Source organism: Chaetodon trifascialis, chromosome 3, assembly GCF_039877785.1.
Source record: "Chaetodon trifascialis isolate fChaTrf1 chromosome 3, fChaTrf1.hap1, whole genome shotgun sequence".
Classification (NCBI taxonomy): Eukaryota; Metazoa; Chordata; class Actinopteri; order Chaetodontiformes; family Chaetodontidae; genus Chaetodon; species Chaetodon trifascialis.
This window is the reverse complement of record NC_092058.1, coordinates 16,884,717-16,903,662: the sequence shown is the minus strand read 5'-3', so window position 1 is coordinate 16,903,662 and position 18,946 is coordinate 16,884,717. Positions and strand designations below refer to the sequence as shown.

Sequence of the window (18,946 nt, the reverse complement as noted above, 5' to 3'; positions counted from 1 at the left end):
ACCAGACATACAACTGAGGCAGCACACACATCATGTGCACAGACGCCCCCCCCCCCCCCCCCCCCCCCACACACACACACACAGAGAGAGAGAGAGAGAGAGAGAGAGAGAGAGAGAGAGAGAGAGAGAGAGAGAGAGAGAGAGAGAGAGAGAGATTATTGATGAGTTATATTTTTTAAGCACGTGTAGTTGTTAGACCAGAAGTAATCTGCAATACATAGATTTTATATGTGGTTCACATGGAGTTCATGAAGTGTGATCATGATGCAGCTGATTGACCGCTGAGTGTGCGCTGAGGTGCGCTGCGCTCTCCGCTGTGCTGCTGCTGCTACTGCTGCAGGGGGAGCGTCCGTCCACAGCCTGCAGTGCTGCGATGTGCGGCCGCCTTATGTGTCTCCTGGCTGCTCCGTTTTTCCACATCTAATCCTGTTTGCAAGACCACCGAGGAACAAATTCATTAGGAGGGGCGACCTCCTTGCAGGCGGGAGGTGAAAGCAGCTTACTCCGTGCGTCTTTGGAGCTGAGGTAAGCATCATCTTCAGAAAATTTGACTAGCAACAATAGGCCTATACTCCGGTCTTCAGCGCGTTATTTTTGTCGGTACGTCCACCTCTGGGTGGACATTTGACGGTGTCTTAACGGGACAAACACAAGAACAGAAAGGCGTGAAACATTTTGGAGCCAATGGATTGTCGATAAAAGATCTATTTGGTGAAGTGCACACAGATTTCTGTTTAGGAGGAGAGGTGTCACAGCATTTAAGGAATGTAATCGAAAGACACGTTGTGAGCAGGATTTTTTTTTTTCCCCCTGCAGTTTTATTCACGACAAGGTAGGCTAAAAGGCCTGTCTGAGAGATCGTGTTAGATCCGCAGCTCGTCATTTACATTCGCCGGTACGGATTGCTGGACTCATGATTACATTACATTGATATTTTTCTTATTTTTAGAGATGGTGTGCAGTGAGGGGGAGTAGCTGATGCGGAATATTAAGGCGGCAATTTAATATTCCGAGAACCTGGATGAGGCAGGAAATCTGTCGCGCGCACTTTGGGAGGGACCCTCAGATCTGCTGTATGTCAATGTCCATAGTATGTCCACAGCTCTCCTTACCTCCCCATTGGCCCCTATTGAGGTTGATTAAAACAGCAGCGCAGCTAATGCAGCACGACGTAGATCATCTCTCTTGAACTGCCCGGTGGATGGTTACACCATCACGGCTAATTATCACTCCAAATGCACAGTTTAAATCCATATACAGGGTAATAGGACTGGTTTATGCCACTAAGCTTAACAGGGCACACTTAATATGAAAGACAATCTGATTATTGTATTTTCCATAATGATTTCAATTCTAATAACACTCGTTTCAGCATGCCTTCATATTCTTCCTTTTCCTCTTATTCTACAGCTCTGGTTTGTGTTTTTTATGGCCTGAGCAGAGCAATAACTCCAAAATTGTCATTTACAGTGTGATCTTGGAGAAATTATTACACCATGTTGCCAACAATCTGTTATTAAACAGTGAAAACCTCCATTGTAGTTACAACTTGCACATTTTAAGTGCTTTAAGAGTTTAGTAATGCACATTAGTGAATTTGTATGGTTTTACCTATTTTTGCTGTTGTGTCATTTCATGCTGTATGTATTTGTCTATTAAATGTTGCCTGTGTTTGTTGCAGATAAAATGATTGCGATTATAAGTCCATCATGGCATACAGTTCATATACCAGAGGCAAATACGACTTAGTATCTAATTCACTTTCAGTGTATACAACATCACTTAGACAACAAGAGGAGGTGCTTTTAAAAGGAGTAAAACATTTCCTGTGAGAGACAATTAAGTGCACAGATCCAAAACAGCCCAGCTGACCAGCTGCTGAGCACCAATTGATTTTTTTTCCAGCTTTCTACCATAACACTAAGTTGAAATCCTGCAGGATTTCCCCTAGAGGCTGTAAGACCATGCAAGCTGCCGCTGTAGCACCATATGGACGCTGGGCTGATTTTAATGTGATGATACAATTGCCTTCTGCAGTTTGTATACAATTTGTACTTCTTTGTGAACTAGTCTGTGATGTTATACAGATTTTTTTTTACCCTCTGTTTTATAATTCACTTTGTATTTTTCTTTTTGTTTCTAGATGGGGAAGACGCTCACTCATTTCTCTGACTATCTACATGGTTCGTGGAGATGCAGGTGCCTTCAGAAGACGCCCTTTCACTGACTGGATAGAGGCAGATGGGTAAATTGTCTTACTTTTGTCTAACATGTGCGTTACTGCAAATTAAGAGAAGTTAGGGGTTTGTTGACTGGCTTTAAGAAATTTTTAGTTCCACAAAATTTCAAACATTTATTTGAAGTGTTTGCAGTACTTGCAAACTGTATATGTACAAGAACATGTCTGTGTGCACGCAACAATTTGGTCATGCATGGAGAAAGCATTGTGCATCATCCTCCTTAGTATCTATACTCATTATGTGATGCTGTCACAGCAAAACAAACAGGAGTATCTGTTCACAATAAAGACATCCTTTCCCATATTACTGTAACATCTTTTTGTAGCTGAAAAAGCAGAAGATTTTTCACAAAGTTTGTTTTGTTTTTTGAGCAAAATTCAGTGTGATGGCCAAATGAAATGAAAGTGTGCACTCCTTTTGGCTCTCTGAACTCAGAAAGAATGAAGTTTGTTATTTCTGGACAAGGTTCAAAAATTAGATGCCCAAAATAGCTTATAGTTTTGGACAGAAGGGGGAGAAAGAAAGAAAGAAAGAAAGAAAGAAAGAAAGAAAGAAAGAAAGAAAGAAAGAAAGAACGTTTGGTGATTTGTCATATTACAGCACTGTTTCATACGTTCTTATCTCAGTGTACAGCATGTATCTCAAAGCCCACGCCCCACCACACACACACACACACACACACACACACACACACACACACACACACACACACACACACACACACACACACACACAGTGGGATCTTACAAACATTCAGACCGGAAATAGAGTTTTTGTTCATCACTGCTGGAAGGTAGGAGAACGAGCTCATTGTGTGTCAGCACATTTCTGAAAAGGGAAACATCTGCTTTCAGTAGATGAAGGAGAGACGATGAGTGGAAGGAACAGAAGAGAGAGAAGAAAACAACTTCCAGATGCTAAACGCTGGTTTAGTTTTATACATACTGAGCGAGCTGGTCTAAAACGGCTTTCTGCTAACCCAGCAGGCTAGTCCCAAACTGCATGTGTTTTATCTCTTGCTGTGATTATTAGATTTCTGTGTGTGTGTGTGTGTGTGTGTGTGTGAAGCCGATTGTTTGCTGTTGTTGGAAACATTTAGACATCACGTATCTCTATCTAATGAATGCGTCTACGTCCATTTCCCGTTGCACCACTAAGTGCCTCCATTATATATTTAACCATCTCGGGAATGCTCCGCAGCTCTGGAGCCATGATTATGATTTACAGGATGAATGTTTTTCAACTCTGTCTTAATGCACAAAAATGCATTCAAAAGTTAAGCCAAAGCTAATCAATGAAGCTGATGAGGTTAAAGATTAAACACAGGAGTGGCCAGGTAGCTCACCTGGTAGAGCACTGTGTCCTTCTCCCTCCTTTCCACTCTGTCACTCTCCTGTCCATCAATAAAGGCAAAAACCAGAAAAATAATCTTAAAAACAACATTAAATATATTGTCTCTGTGCTATTTTAATTGAGTATATGTCAAACGGATTAGCAAATGATCACATTCTGTTTTATTCATGTTTTACACAGCCTTTTTGGAACTGGGATTGTTGGAAAATTTCCTCTTTCTTTCCTCACAACACTGTAATTTGGAAGATATTCACTTGACTGCTGAAGCCTCATCTTAGCTTCAATGCAAAGACTCATTATTGATTTTGTCCCCCATCACTGACTGTATATTGGAGTTGACAGGAGGAATAATAAAAGCAACCAGTAAGTCATTCAATATGCATGTGTGTGTGTGTCAGGTTTTAGGATGCGCTCCCTGAGAAAGACGGTGTTGCTCGCCCTCCTGGCGTCTGTGGTGCTGGTACTGGCCCTCCTCCATTCGTGGCCCACTCGAGCTTATACCACAGTGGATGTGTGGCAGCGACCGGGACTGATAGTTGAGAGGCATCTGGAGGAGAGGCTCCCAGAACCAGATCACCGATTAGGCAACATCCCCTTTCATGTGAGGGACAATGTGGCAAGGTATGGGCACTATTTAATCAGTTAATTTATTATCTCAGCACAACAGAACTCAGCTTTAACCTGGTTTCACCCCATTCATATGTCTCTGATGATCTGTCCAGCTTATTAGCACGTAATGGATGTGTATGTGAGGGCGAGAGTGGAGGAGTAAACCTGCCCTTCGCCCAACTCTTATTCCCACGGGTGTCAGCTCACCCGTTACACACTGCCTTTGAGGCCTCTGAGCTGGAGGAAATGAAGAGGAGACGGGCCAAAGAGTACAAGAGTTTCCAGACGAGGTAAGATGCTCCAGAGATGTCCAGACATTGTTGGGAGAAAATCAGGATTAAAGGAGCATGAGCTCTATTTTAGCAAAAGTACTCAAAAAGCACTCCTGAATATCATTGTAATTTGGCTTTGTGTGCATCTAAGTTTGAAGTGTCAGGTGCTAAATCGTGCTTTGGTCATCTGTGGATCACTTTTGAGATCAGGCTCTTTTCTTCCCTGACATGGAGGACGTCCAATACTGTTCTTGTTCACATTTTAGTTAAGCACCACTGAGGATTCATTATTCCATCTGAAACTGATCCAGAACACAACAGCAATGCAATTGACAGGATCAAAATGGAAAAAAAATCAAATTATCCACATGCTTTCCTTCTTACACTGGCTCCCTTGATACCTTGAACACTGAATAATATTTTTTTCCAGCCAAGAACAAAATCATAACATGACGAAGTCTGGTAGTAATAGCTGCTGCTGAATGCTCTTTATTGGACTGAGTCAGTGTCGGCTGCAGTCTGCATCTTCCTGATGTTATTTTTGTCCCATCAGGTCACAGACACCTGCAGATGTTCTCATCATTGCAGAGGCTAACAGTCCCTTACAGTATCCAACACAGGGGGCAGAGGTACGACCCCTGAAAACAATCATCATCCCAGGTAAGACTTCAGACGGACTTATTTGTCTTCAATTACATTGTGTCCAGCAGTTGGATCTGAATTATGTTGCAGCAGTGTTACTGTTTTAAAATAGATTATGTAATGAAAGCATTGGTCACTACCACAGCTATAAAGCTATAAAGAATTTGATTTATGATACGCCAACCTAGAGCTGGTTCATATGTGACACCCACCCTGCAGTGTGCTGCACAAAAAACACACTGGATTTCTTTTACCAGTTTGATCTGAGGTTCATTTTTAAGGAATTGGAAGTGGATTAAATCTGTCCCAATGGCCATAGCGTCTAAGTCTGCCAATTGTTATCATATGCTTTCAGGCTTGGCCTTACACAACCATCCCAGAGACCACTACTCAGTAAGTATTACCAGACGTCCGTCTCGACTTTGACATATTTTAGATATCCGCCGTCCTTTTATCCCACCGACTGCTCTCTCCATCTCATTGCAGATAAACATCACTGCCACGCTGGGAACGCTGAACGTGGCTGCAGAGGTGGACGGGGTGAAAATCAAAGGTGACGGCGAGATGCACATGACTCTGTCAAGCAGCCTCCTGCCCAACCTGAACCGACAGCTGCAGTTTGTCACCTACACAAACACACTGTTCCATCCGAGCACAGCAGACACAGGTATGGCCAAAACCAATTCTTTTTTGTCTCATCTGATCGCGGACTTAGTCTTAGTTTTTTAAAAGTTGTAAGGAACACTGGAGAGAAAAGTTTACAACCCTGTTCGAGGACAGAACCCATTTTCAGCACTTTTTCATGTACAAAGTGCTGTGTGCACCGTAACATGGGATTAGATTTTTTGGCAAACATGCTTATTCACTTTCTGACTGAGAGTTGCATGAGGAGATTATTACAACTTTCAATATCTGCCCAGAAAATATGGATCTATAGCTGGCAACCAGTTAGCTTAGCTTCACACAAAGACTGGAAACAGCTAGAGTCCACCTACCTGCACCTCCAAAGCTCAGTAATGAACACAAAAAACACCTAAAAGTGAAGTGTGAAAACAACAGTTTCTGTGCAGAGTTATGTGTCTGACTATTTTGTGGCTCTAAGCAACCGAGCAGAGGCTCCAGGAAGTCACCGCTTCTAGCCAAGAAATAGTCAGACACATAACACCCTGAAAAATGGTGAAATATTGATTGTCCTCCAGTTTATGTACAGATTAAACAAACAAGATGCCACATGTTCATTTAGAAGCTTTACAGGTGTACTTTGTTTCTTTTGGACAGAACCAGGCTAGCTCTTCCCCCTGTTTCCAGTCTTTATGCTAAGCTAAGATAACCAGCTGCTGGCTGTAACCTCATATTGGCCGCACAGACATGAGAGTGGTATCAATCTTCTCATCTAACTTTCCACCAGATGAATAAAAAAAGCATGTTTCCCAAAATGTCAAACTATTTCTTTAAATATGTAACTTAAACATTTAATGTCAATTTAAAAAAAAAAAAAAAAAAGAAAATAAACCTAATTTGTTGTCTTGCTCTTCCATTTCTCCTTTTAATGGCTTCACCCCTGCTGTTGGAAGCTGTTACACATAGAAATAAGTAACCTAGCAGGAGGAAATATTTACAGAGGTTTGGACACTATCTCTTTGTGTGGTGCTGGACAGCCAACCAGGATACAGGCTAATCATACAGCCTGTTTGTTTTGCTTCAATAGATAATCAGCAGTGTTCAACAGGAATAAAGCCTGAGGACAGGCGCCAGCAAAAGACCAAACGTCCCTCTCTGAATTTTCTGTCAGTCTCTTATCCTCTTTTTTGGCAGCTGTTAATTTCAGTATAATCTTTTGTGGACTGTAAAAATATATGACATTCAGTACATGTAGGGGTCTTACTCCAAACAGCTGTGGAACCAGACAGGAGTCATGTCATGGTTAGATCCTTGTACACTAATTCAATTTATTGAAGTCGTTTTTGTTCTGTCTTTTAGTGCAGTTTGAGACAGAGGGCCATCAAGCCACCTTCAGTATCAAGATTCGCCATGGTGTAACACCCAAACTGTATAACACAGGATCCAAAGGAGGTAAATACAACACCGGCACAACAGTAATGTCCGTCACTAAAGTGGAAAATCCTGCCATCATTTAAGCACTGAACAACAGGCTGCTGTTTCTGTTCTCTAACGCTTGTTTGATCTTCCTTCTCTGCAGAGTACAATGTCAGTGCCCTTGTTACAATAGCTACGAAGACTTTCCTACGTTACGATAAGCTTCAAGATCTTATCGACAGCGTGAGAAGATATTATCCTACTGTCACCATAGTAATTGCTGATGACAGTGAAAATCCCAAAACTATCTCCGGGCCTTACATCGAACACTACATCATGCCTTTCGGAAAGGTCGGAGCGTCTTTTGATTTCACAGCTCTGACGTCGCTCTTGATGGTCTTTGTATTCAAACATACGTCTTGTGTCGTAGGGTTGGTTTGCCGGACGGAACCTGGCCGTCTCTCAGGTGACCACAAAGTACGTGCTGTGGGTGGATGATGACTTCATCTTCACAGCCAACACCAAGCTGGAGAAACTGGTGGATGTTTTAGAGAGAACCACTCTGGATCTGGTGAGGGACAGAGGAATGGTTGCTTTCGCTGGATGTGGCAGTCTGGTGTGTTTGCTGAGTGTTTGCTGTGTATGCGTGTGTTGTCCAGGTGGGTGGTGCAGTGCGGGAGGCCACGGGTTATACTGCCACCTACAGACAGACCATCTCCATTGAGCAAGGGGAGGAGGATGGTGACTGTTTACACATGAGGAGAGGATTTCATCACATCATTCAAGGCTTCCCCAACTGTGTTGTGACTGACGGGGTCATTAACTTCTTCCTGGCCCGCACCGACAAAGTCCAGCAAGTCGGCTTTGACCCGCGCCTCGCCAGGGTAGCTCACCTGGGTGAGTACAGTGACAGCTCATATTAAACATACAGTTAAAATGGGACTATTGATTTGACTAACTAGAATGTTAATAAACACATTTGCACCTTTTATTTTGCTATATGTGACATTTCTGGTATCTTTGTAAGCTTTAAGGATTTAAAATAAAGTTTTGAGGGTTTTAAAATGTTTGTTTCCAGTTTTGAACGACTGACGGACTGAATGAGGTTTTCAGAAGTTAGTAAATTAGACTTTGAAATGAGTTGAAGTTTTGAATGTGTTTGGCTGAATCGTTTTGTTTGTGTTTGCTTTGCAGAGTTTTTCATCGACGGCCTGGGATCTCTCCACGTGGGCTCTTGTGACGATGTCATTGTCAATCATGCCAGTAAAATCAAGCTCCCCTGGGTCAGCCAATCAGAGAGCGACAAGACGTACGCCAAGTTTCGTTACCCACCAGCCTCCTCTGACGCCACACACACGAAAAATGGCCTCCTGTTCTTCAAGAACCGATTCCAGTGTTTGACTCATAATTAGTTCCTCTCCTGAGGGTTCCTCTGCTCTTCCTGAGTTGCCAAAGAAGTTCTCCTCCACCACATCCTGTCAGATAAGATTTCAGACAAACACTTTGCCTTTTTCTGAAAAGCTTGACATGAGGCTTCAGGCTTTACTATAGAGAAAATGCACCATTAGGGCAGTTTTAGCATGTGTATGCAGTCAGTGCAGAGTTCTGCGGAGAACTTAGAAGTCCTCATGCAGAGTAAATATCCAGAAGTCAGATATGAAAGTTCAGGCTCTCTGACGTGGAAACAGTAGAGAATCAGCTATAAAAACAAACATATCGTCATGTTTACACAGACCCAGTTAAGTCAGAGCATGGTCTTGATTAATTCAAGGTTATGGAGGGATTACGCTCTTTGTTTGTCAAATCTTATCTGGCCGTACATCCTTGAGTTGTTCTAACACAGAGACTGAGCTTTGGGAAAACCCAACAGGTAGCATCTATACAGTCTGAGTCTCTTCATTGTCATTCTATGCTAATGTGAGCAGAGGTACGTGTGTCCTCCTTCGATTTGCACTATCCAAAAAGACTGAGCTTGGAAAAGCAATAGTGACATCAGAGAACCTGAGAACGACGACTCATCGTTAGCGAGGACAAGGAACACTTCCTAGAAAGTGACAATCCTGTAGACACAGAGCATAGGTGTCCATTTTACCAATGCCACACGAAGAACGCATTCAGACCCTTTTCACCTGTGGTACCTACGCTCCGTGACTGACCGCTCGTGCCAAAGGTTTTGGCTGCTGGCTTTGGGGTGTTTTTACCTGAGTTATGCTTTTGCTACCTTCCTTTAGCCCAGAATCTTATGTGTCATTTGTGAGTCATTAATCACATCCGAGGAGGTCCCATCCATCTGCAGCTCACCTGGTGTTACCTGGTCTGGGAGCAGCCTTGTTCTTTGTCTTCTGCTGTCTGTCACTGTTCAACAAACATCTATAAGAAGAGGTTTCTGTCCAGTGTGCACTGATGGATAAGACTGAAAGTGAGTGCATCTTTACATGCTGCCTAAAAGAAAAGTTGAATGAACCAAAGTGCATGTTTGTTTTTCCTCATTATAAGAGAAGAGAAAAAAAACAGCATATCAATGAGAGGTTGATGATAAACTGAAGTATGAGTAGTCAGAGCATGAGAGGAAAACTGAGTGAGACAAAGTCAAGGAGACACGGTGAGACGGTGGAGCACCAGGGCTTGAAAATCCTGTTTTTATCCTCTTGGGGGAGTTACTGTTATTCATGCCTGAAGTGACGATGCTGTTCTTTTATACCATGGCCTTTAGATGGCGCCCTTCTATCACTATATTGTTTCCTAATAAGTTATTTGTTGTTAGCAAAGAGGTGCCAGAGATTTATCTACTGATGTGTTTTTTAAATCTCGGAGGAATATTTTAGAACTATTTTGTGCAATGTGTCTGTCTATTTTGAGTTTTTACTTACTTTTGTTCACCAAAATGCGATCGATGTTAGCTCTGAGGACGGGGGTCTGAATCAACTTCATCAGTGACACTATTATCAAAGGCTTTTGTGTAGTAGTTGTGCGTTCAAATTTTGTGCGTTCAAATTTTCATTTGTTTTACGTTAGGATTTGTAACTGTCGACGGATCAATATCTGAGCTGAAAACCTCTGTTTCTTTTTTCTTTTTTTTTTTAAACAGTGATATTTATTGTGTTAACACTGAAATTTAACTTGCCTGCTTCACCCAAAAACCGCTGGCGTGAGACATATGATCACAGCATTGTGAGCATTTTTTTTATTTATTTCAAATGTCAACGTATTAAAATGTCTGTGGAAACACTTCTCTTTCATTTCCTCAAAAAAAAAAAAAAAAAGCTTTATGTTGGGGGTGGGTCTCACGTTCAGTCTGCATCACAGTCAAGTGTCCTTCCAGGCATCTGTATTCAGCTCTGAAAGTGTAAAACACAAACATGTTCAAGCAAAAGTCATTGTTGTTGCAGTTGCTCCTCTAAATGTTGGACTTGTCAGACATCAGGTCATACTCTATGTTTACGATGTGACACAAGTGGAATTTAGTCTCTGTTTTTGTTTGTTTTTTGTCAAATGCGAGAGTTAGCAGCTACACTACATTTTTAATATTGCTTAACTTCATTACAATCAATATTTTGTGTCTCATGCCAAACTATACTTAAATGCATTCAATATAAATCTTTTTCTAGGAATGAGGAGACAAAGAAGCAACTTAAAACAGCTACAGTCAATTATTTACTGTTGGGTATATGTGTTGTTGACACAAACAAGGGAGTTCAATGCTCTGGGTGTTGCAGGGAAGTTAAGAGATTCCAGCAAGTCTCACGTGGAGTGCTGCAGGCCTTTTTAAAAAGCGTGTCATGATGAAGAACAGCAGCCAAGTGGCTTCAATCTGCACACTAGAGGGCGCTGTATACCAACAGGTTCTCTGCTCTGAACTGATCCAGTGCAAAGGTCTGATCTGTGTTTGATTTTCTATGATTTTTTTAAATAGTCTTGAAAAAACTGTGACCAAGCCACTCATACTTGTTTTCTGCATATAAATACACACATTTCAGAAATCTACTGTATAAAAGCAGTTGGCATGAAATAAGATAAGATGGGTGCTGACAGAGGCCCCTGACAGATTATGGTAAGAAAATGGACTCATAGGACAGAGATTAACTGAGAGAAAAAGGATCTGCAGAGTTCAGTCTTCTCACTGAAGCATCATGGAGCAGTGGTTTAAGAAGAATCCATTTGTTTCAAATTTTTCACTGCAGCAGACATTTTTGTGGTTTCCTGCAGTGGCTTGTGAAACTGCTCCATGCTAAAAATGAACATGTAGTAACTGCGTCACTGTAGACTTCATATCCTCAAAAGTACACGTTTTCATGTGACACTTATATTTACAGTACAATGGGAACATGGATGGATTACTGAGTGGGCCCAGTGGGGAAAGGCTCAGGGGCCCAAGGGGCCCTGGGGCCCCAGAGCCAGAGCCTCTGTTTTTAGTGACTTTTAACATTAGTTGTTGGAAACTAATTGAAAGACTACAAAGGGACACAAAATGACTACAAAGAGACACACAATGAGCACAGAGACGCACAGCAGTGACAAAGAGATGCAAACGTACCATAAAGTCACTAAATGACTCCAAATATACCAAAAAGATGCATAAAAAACTACAAAAAGACACAAAACAACTACCAAGAAACACAAATTTACTATAAACAGATGCACAATGACTACACAGAGACAAAGAAGACTGTAGTCACAAAACGCTGTGGTCTCTTTCTGGCAGGGTGTCTTGGACCTACTATGTAGGAAGTTTTGGGTCTTTTTCTATGTCTGTGCTCAGAGGCCTGTGTTCTCATCCGTTCATGACTGGGAGACGTGAGGAAATGTTTTATGTTGCAACATACGGTAGCTCTGAAAAAAGGGTTGTTTTTTTTTTTAGAAAAACGATGATGACAAATATCTGAACAGCATTTCTCTTTAATTCAGTGTGTGTATATCAGGACACCACAAGTCAAAGAGTTTTACTGATATGATCCCACATGAGATTATTTACATTCAATATGACAGCGAAAGATGAGCACCTCTGTTTTATCTTTGTTCCCTTTTTCCTCTTTCGGCTCGATTAGGACGCATGCTTTGTGTGAGTTTGCAAATGTGTTTAGTTCAGATAACAGTCTAACAATGGCAGAGTTAAAATAGCCCACCAAAGGGAAAACACAGCTATTTGCTAAAGTGCAGGGAACGCACAGACAAACACGAGTCGTATGGATTCAGCTCCCACACTGAAGCTGCAATCTACAGTCTCTCAGTGATTTCAAGGATGCGGTTATTTGAGGACACAGAGTATGAGTGCGCAAAGGGAGCTGAAGCCCCACTTCTCAGGGGGAATACAGTGGAATTGGTCCCTTATGAAAATATGATGCATTACAAAAATATCCATCAAGGAATTTTCAGTGGAAGAAGTAAGAAATCTCTACATTTACAATATGACGAACAGCTTCTGTGGTGCTTCAAAACCATTTCTTCACACATTTCATCTGTTATCACCATCTGTGGACGTGTGTGTACATGTAGAGTGTACACACACACACACACACACACACACACACACACACACACACACACACACACACACAAACCCAGTCAAGCCAATATGATTATACAAGCTCAAATCCAGATTAGTGATATTTGAAGGAAATTTAGGACAACACGTGAAGATGGAAACATTGAGACCTCGATGACTTCTGTACAGGAGTGAAACAAACAATGCCGACAGAGCTCCCACTCAGTCCAGACTCTCCTGCTACACACAGTGAAGTGAGTATATTTGTCCTCGCAGGTCATTACTGCTCGCTCTCTTTGAGCTGATCCAAGTTGTTTGGTCGATGTGCTGAATAACTCCCACCCTCACTTAATCCGGTCACCTGGACTCTGGCAGTCACACCCTGAGAGGGAAAAAACAACCAATTAAATGTTTTGTGTACTTGTGCTTTAAATGTGAAACTCCAAAGAGTAGAAAGAAGCATACTTAATGTTACGAACACTTTAATCCAGTTTGTAATCAACGCCTGGAGAGGAACCGTGACATATCATCACAGAGCTATTACAGATAACATGCTCGCAAACATTTGCTCATTTCCACATCAAGCAGATATGGAGCGACATTATTATTTATATGGAGTCGTGATTCTGACCATCTGAAAAAAAGTGCAATATTCAATCTCTTTTAGCTCTGTTTGTTTTTGGTCTCCACCAACTTCTGAGGGAAACGTCTGACTTCTTAGCTGCTTCTTTGGTCGCTAACTGTGTCCGTCTGCAGTAATGAGCAGGTGGTGTAAAATGGGTCTTCAGAGGTTTATGCCCTGAAAACAGCCGCCTGCCCGAAACTAGGCCGATGAGAGCAGTGAGAATGAAGCAAAACAAAAAAGTTGTGGGCCACAAAATACCAAAAAGCTCCACAAAGCTGAGGAAAACTGTGTGAAATGATAATTCTTTGAGGGTTTGTCAATATGAGTGACCCCCATCACATTACATCTAGCCATTTGATCAATTCCTGATCTAAAAATATTGATTAGTTTATCTTTAAAAGAATGTGTAAGTCACAACAATGTCAAAAGCTGAGATTTTATTTTTACAGGAATAAGACGAGGGAGCTGTTAGAATAAAAACATAAAAACGCTGTTGATCACAAACAGATGTTAACTATGAAAAGCCTGACAAAAGCTCTTCTCCCTGAGGGATAAGCACCATAGAACAAAAAAAAAAAAAACGTAGGAACATGGGAAACCTGTCTGAAGTCCTGCACCTAAAACAGGACGGAAACACTGTTGATCCAAAAACACAAAGAGGGAGAACAAGAGGACGAGAGCGACTTTGTGGACTCAAGCCAGATAAGCACGTCTACTAAGAGCACTGTGATCAAACCATTTCCTCCGCTACGTGGAAGTCTGAGTGAAGAAGATAAAACAGGAGGTCAGTGGGTTTTTCCATAGACTGGATGACTGAATGACACTGGCAACAGATTAGGTCACCCAAATTTGTAAATCTACGCCGAAACAACAACAGGATATCTGACAAAGGCAACCAGAGAGTCATTTCCCCTCATCATCAGTGATCAGGACAACAAGCGGCCCCAGGCTGCTGACACAGAGATAACAGCTCCACCGATCTGATCCAACCTATTTAAAAAACAGTAGATTTATTTGTACTGTGCACAAGAAACACTTAACAGAGTAAATAGAAGGTGTACAATGGTCCTAACCCAACCGGATAAATCTCAAAGCTGCACCACTGTGTGAGCCTCCCAAGGGCCATGATTTTCTAGCTTACCCAATAGTATAGAACTTGTTTGTGGTACTCAAAGCAATGACTGCGTATATTTAAATAAAATCTAACCACTGTACAAAGTAAGACTGACCTGCACGCTGTGCTGGCTGCAGGGCGGCAAGCCATTGGACGTCCCACAGCTGGGTCTCACCTCTGTGCACAAACTGAGCTGCTGGTGGGAGGAGAGTGGAGGGTGGGCCACTCGAGGTGTCGCAGCACAAGGATTAGAAAACTTTAGAGAGAAATCAAAGAGGATGTCAGAAGGGGAGAAATGTAAGAATGCACACAAATGTGCGAGGGAGCGTTGCTGTACACTCACCACCTTCGAGGCCGGGCTGTGCTGCGGCGGATGCAGAGAGGGCAGGGAGGTGTTGTAAGTCAGCAGGCAGGGCTTCTGACGTCGGTCCATGGATGCAGAGGAGTGAGGTCGCAGGCCAGATGCTGACGCAGTTGGAGACTTCATGTTCCTGCCCAGGCTGTTTGACTTGCTTTCCTTGCGTTGGTACTCTATTGGAGACTGAAGGGCTGCAGTGGACAGGAAGAGATGTCACATTACTCAAATGCATCAAACTCTTAAATGTCTAGTTTCACTGAGGAAACAATGAACTCTGGTACCATTAAGGAAGTTCCTCTGAGTCTCTAAGATCTGGACCACATCATCGAGCCAAGCTTGCTGGATTTCCGGAGAAGATGCCTGCATGATGAAGCGTGTCACACTGCCGTCGGTCCCGCGGGAGGTGAGGACCAGGCAGCATGGATCCTCCTCAGAGTGCTCCTCCACGCCCAAACAGCTGACCTGGAGCACACAGGAGACTTGTTAAACATTCAGAAAAAACACTAAAGCAAAGATGGCTTAATGATATCTTAAAACAAAGCTTTACTCGCACCTTGATGCTGTTTTTAAAGGTGTACCCTGGCAAAGAGAAGCCTTTTTTCTTATCAATTGGCTCACTGAAGATGACCAGCTGCTCAAACAGGAAGACCCGCCTCTCCTTGGCTCTGGACAGGAGGCCGCTTTCCTGCTCACTGACAGAGAAGGTATCCTGCTGGAGCAGCTTCCCCTGAGCTGTGATTTTCCCCTGAAACAGTGTGTGAACATTGTCACGGACTATAAGCAACACTTGACATGTGTTTCATCTGTTAGGACAGACAAAAGAAAAAAAAAAATCCGTATCTCACCTCAAAACCTTGGAGCCGCCCCACATTCATCATATCATTACAGCGTTTTGGCACAAAACACATCACCTCCACCGCCCTCTAATGGAAGAAATTGGATGGAGGAGAATCAATATGAGAAAACTAAATTTTGACTCAGTTTATTAGGCACTACTAGCTAAAATTAACCTGCTAAATTTAGAGTATGAAGTGTGTGGTACTGCTGAACCGTATTGCCTTACACTGGCAGGTGTTTCTGTTATTTCTGTTATTTATCTACCCTCAGCAATATAAATGGGCTGGACAAAACATGAGAAGCACCTGTTTCTAATAAACTGGCCACTGAGTGCGTATGTATTCATATTCCATAATGAGCTCATACCCGCAGCTCTTCAACATCCCGTCCTGCCTTGCTGTAGTACTTCAGGAAGTCCTGGTGTTGGCGATCAGAGAGAGGTTATTTAGAGTTTTGATCAGTCAAAGCAAACTGCTTCATGAAGGTATGACAGTTAAAAATCCCTTATTATAGTAGCTACATGATTAAAAATAAGATAAATGTGTGTTGAAAGCACAGCGGTGTTCCAGGCATGCAGATGCATAATCAGGCTAAGCAGCAAACCTTCAGCAGTAGCTGATACTTCATGATCCTCTGAACAGGTTTGATGAGCAGATCGTTGAGCTGCAGCCTGTGACCCAACTGCTGCCTGAGATCCTGTCAGGAGACAAAAGAAAGAGAGAAAGTGTTTGAAAGTAAAGAGGAAAGAGTCTTTGAAGAGCTCCGGTGAAATTGACTCTAAAAGCTTCCTCACCTCAAAGTAGGTCTCAATGTACTCAGAGACAATGTGCTCTGATTTGGGTTTGTTTTGACAGTAAACCACATACATGTGAAGACGCCGTTCCTGGAAATGTAAGAATTTAAGAAAGAAAGAGAGAGAGAGAGAGAGAGAGAGAGAGAGAGAGAGAGATCATGTGACAGTTATTCCAAATGATCTGTGTGTGAGGGTCAGCATGATGACAGAGATTTAAGCTTCTGCTCCAGTTCTCAGTTCCCTCTCACTTTTATTGTGTTCCCATTCCTCTCAAGAGGTTTCTTTTGGGGGAAGTATTGTTAAATCAGTGCAGGACCTTTTCCTCATTAAATAGTTCCAGTGGCTGAGAAAGAATGGTTTAATTTGCCATGGCTTAATTAGGCATGCTACACTGCACTGAGTGAAGCGGATAGAGAGGCCGAGCTGGAAAATCTGCACCAAATCTAAATGTTTTTCTCCAGTAGTGTATTTTTCAGCTGTAACAAGACTAGATGCTGACACTGATATGTACAGTGCCAAGAAAGAGTATTCACCGCCCAGTTTTTTCATGTTTGACTCTTTTAACATCATTGATTCTTTCAGTTCAGTGTTTTATGTTTGTACTTCTTCTGGATCCATTTGCACAGATCTGTTTTCACTTAGACATAAATAGTTCAGTGTTGAGTGCAAAACAACTACATATGAAAAACTTCAAGGTGCGGGCGAACACTTTTTATAGAGCTCTGAGGTTTGTAATTCCAGCACATTTTTGCACACAGCATGGTCTCTACGGAGCATCTTTAACACCGATTGTCAGCTCTGAGAGCTCTTTAGTCAGAATGATTACAAGAACGTTTACTCTGCACCTGCAGATAACTGATCTGCAAGATCAAGACACATCTGGAGGGCAGGGGGCCAAGGCTTTATGCACAGTCGGAGGTCTGATCTATGAGACGGCTGTAACCTTCAGCTAAACTGAAAACATGCAGCGAGATGGGCAAAAAAACAAGAAACTTCTCATCCACGCTTGTTACTCACTGATCTGTGGACTCACATGTTTGATGAAGAGCTGGGCCAGGCTGTCTGGATCACCCACACATTTCTCCAGCTCTCCCAGGAAATAACTGTGTGACACGATGCGGAGAAGGTCAGGCAGGAACAGTCATCCAGCCAAACACACACACGCACACACTCACACACAGGCAGGAAACAAACAGCCACAGGGGACGTGTCACCAGCTGAACCATCATGAAACATAAGGAGCTCAGAAGAAATAAGTGCACACTGTACGAGACAGCTCAAATTCAAAGGAACCGAGGGGAAGAAAAGACAGAAGAAACGTCTCTGACTCACTCCTTATGCCAGTCGTAGATCTGGTGGATGTTTCCAAAAACAATCCTGTCCTTCCCTTTCATGTCCTCTGGAACTCCCTGATTGGCCATGGTGGCCATGTAGCCCTGCACCCGCACCCACACAGACACATGTGATTAATCACATCAGTGGAGGGCTCCAGATGGAAAAGACAAACGTTTCTCTCAGTTTAAGACATGAATGTTGCAGAATAATGTTGACGAAGGAATCTCAGTTATGTCTTGTACAAATGTCATGTCATTATCTAAAGGCTGGAAGTGCGACACACCTGCACGATGAGTCCAAGGTCTTCCACATACAGCCTTTCTGTGTCTATCAGCTCCGTCAGCACATATCTGAGAGAATAAATAATGATTTTACTTTTTTATTTTGAATTCTACATATTAAAGTGCAACATTTTTGGAAATACACTAATTTGTCTCTCTGCTGAGAGTTAGTTGAGAACATTGATACCGCTCTCATGTCCATATATGAAGCCACAGCCAGGAGACATTTAGCTTAGCTTAGCATAAAGACTGGAAACAGGCACTTGCAGGCAGATTTTGTTACCTTCAGACAGAGCCAGGCAAACTTTTTCTCCCGTTTCCAGTCTTCATGCTAAGCTAAGCTAACAAACTGCTACACGTTTAGCATACATGCATGAAAGTGGTGTCAATCTTCTCATCTAACTCGCTGCAAAAACAGAAGACAAGCATAGTTTCCAGAACGTCAGTCTTCTCCTTTAATGCAGAGGTGACCACCTACATGCTCTTCTCTAAGGCAGTGTTTCTCTCCTCTTCACTGTCCACTGTAGCAGACCACTGGCTGCCTGAGTCATCCGTCATCGTGCAGCCATCTTCTCCTTGGAGAGTGTTGATGCTGGATCTTTGACTCTAAAATGCACAAAGAAGACAGTGCAGCTTTTGTTAAGCATCACTGGAACATGTTATGTAAGAGGCGACAGACAGCGAGTCTGTCGAGCTGTGAAGCTCAGAGAAAGTACAGTTACTCATGTACTGTGCTGAACTATCATTTGGAGGTACTTCACCTGAGCATTTTTATTTCCAGATTTAGATTTGAAAAAAAAAAAAAATAATAATTTTAAAAAAATACAAGGTAAAATTATCCTCCATTTCACAAAAAAGCAAAATTTAAAAAAAAAGGTCTAAAAAATGAACACATATAAATGTGATGGAACACTTTTTTCTTTCCTCTCCCATTAATCATCACAGCAGGACTGCTGTGGCTCCAGAGG

At 42.3% G+C, this 18,946-nt stretch overlaps 2 protein-coding genes across 5 annotated transcripts in view; one reads left to right on the top strand and one right to left on the bottom strand.

Annotated features, from left to right (window-relative positions):
• The first annotated feature begins 50 nt into the window (after positions 1 to 50).
• b4galnt1b (beta-1,4-N-acetyl-galactosaminyl transferase 1b) lies at positions 51 to 10,381 on the top strand. The gene is made up of 12 exons (XM_070959074.1): positions 51 to 525; positions 2,144 to 2,245; positions 3,992 to 4,214; positions 4,316 to 4,492; positions 5,028 to 5,134; positions 5,472 to 5,509; positions 5,603 to 5,783; positions 7,097 to 7,189; positions 7,317 to 7,504; positions 7,584 to 7,724; positions 7,813 to 8,050; positions 8,348 to 10,381. The coding sequence occupies exons 2-12, from the start codon at positions 2,242 to 2,244 to the stop codon at positions 8,563 to 8,565; spliced, it is 1,608 nt and encodes a 535-aa protein (XP_070815175.1). The 5' UTR covers positions 51 to 525; positions 2,144 to 2,241; the 3' UTR covers positions 8,566 to 10,381.
• Positions 10,382 to 12,031: 1,650 nt separating this feature from the next.
• Positions 12,032 to 18,946, bottom strand: part of arhgef25b (Rho guanine nucleotide exchange factor (GEF) 25b) — a 25,240-nt gene continuing 18,325 nt past the window's right edge. For all 4 annotated transcript variants that reach the window (XM_070959433.1, XM_070959430.1, XM_070959431.1 and 1 more), the window contains 13 exons: positions 18,457 to 18,584; positions 17,981 to 18,047; positions 17,695 to 17,798; positions 17,396 to 17,465; positions 16,363 to 16,452; positions 16,173 to 16,265; positions 15,936 to 15,986; positions 15,578 to 15,655; positions 15,286 to 15,477; positions 15,014 to 15,194; positions 14,718 to 14,923; positions 14,490 to 14,630; positions 12,032 to 13,017 (listed from right to left, as the gene is read on the bottom strand). In XM_070959433.1, the coding sequence (XP_070815534.1) occupies positions 12,916 to 13,017; positions 14,490 to 14,630; positions 14,718 to 14,923; positions 15,014 to 15,194; positions 15,286 to 15,477; positions 15,578 to 15,655; positions 15,936 to 15,986; positions 16,173 to 16,265; positions 16,363 to 16,452; positions 17,396 to 17,465; positions 17,695 to 17,798; positions 17,981 to 18,047; positions 18,457 to 18,584 (1,503 nt within the window). In that variant the 3' untranslated portion in view covers positions 12,032 to 12,915. The remainder of the gene's footprint in view (positions 13,018 to 14,489; positions 14,631 to 14,717; positions 14,924 to 15,013; positions 15,195 to 15,285; positions 15,478 to 15,577; positions 15,656 to 15,935; positions 15,987 to 16,172; positions 16,266 to 16,362; positions 16,453 to 17,395; positions 17,466 to 17,694; positions 17,799 to 17,980; positions 18,048 to 18,456; positions 18,585 to 18,946) is intronic.

What these genes read in the sequence shown, in the direction of transcription:
- b4galnt1b (XM_070959074.1), top strand. An exon ending in TAACACAGGATCCAAAGGAG is followed by an intron (nt 7,190 to 7,316) that starts GTAAATACAACA and finishes CCTTCTCTGCAG; the next exon opens with AGTACAATGTCAGTGCCCTT. An exon ending in AGAGAACCACTCTGGATCTG is followed by an intron (nt 7,725 to 7,812) that starts GTGAGGGACAGA and finishes TGTGTTGTCCAG; the next exon opens with GTGGGTGGTGCAGTGCGGGA.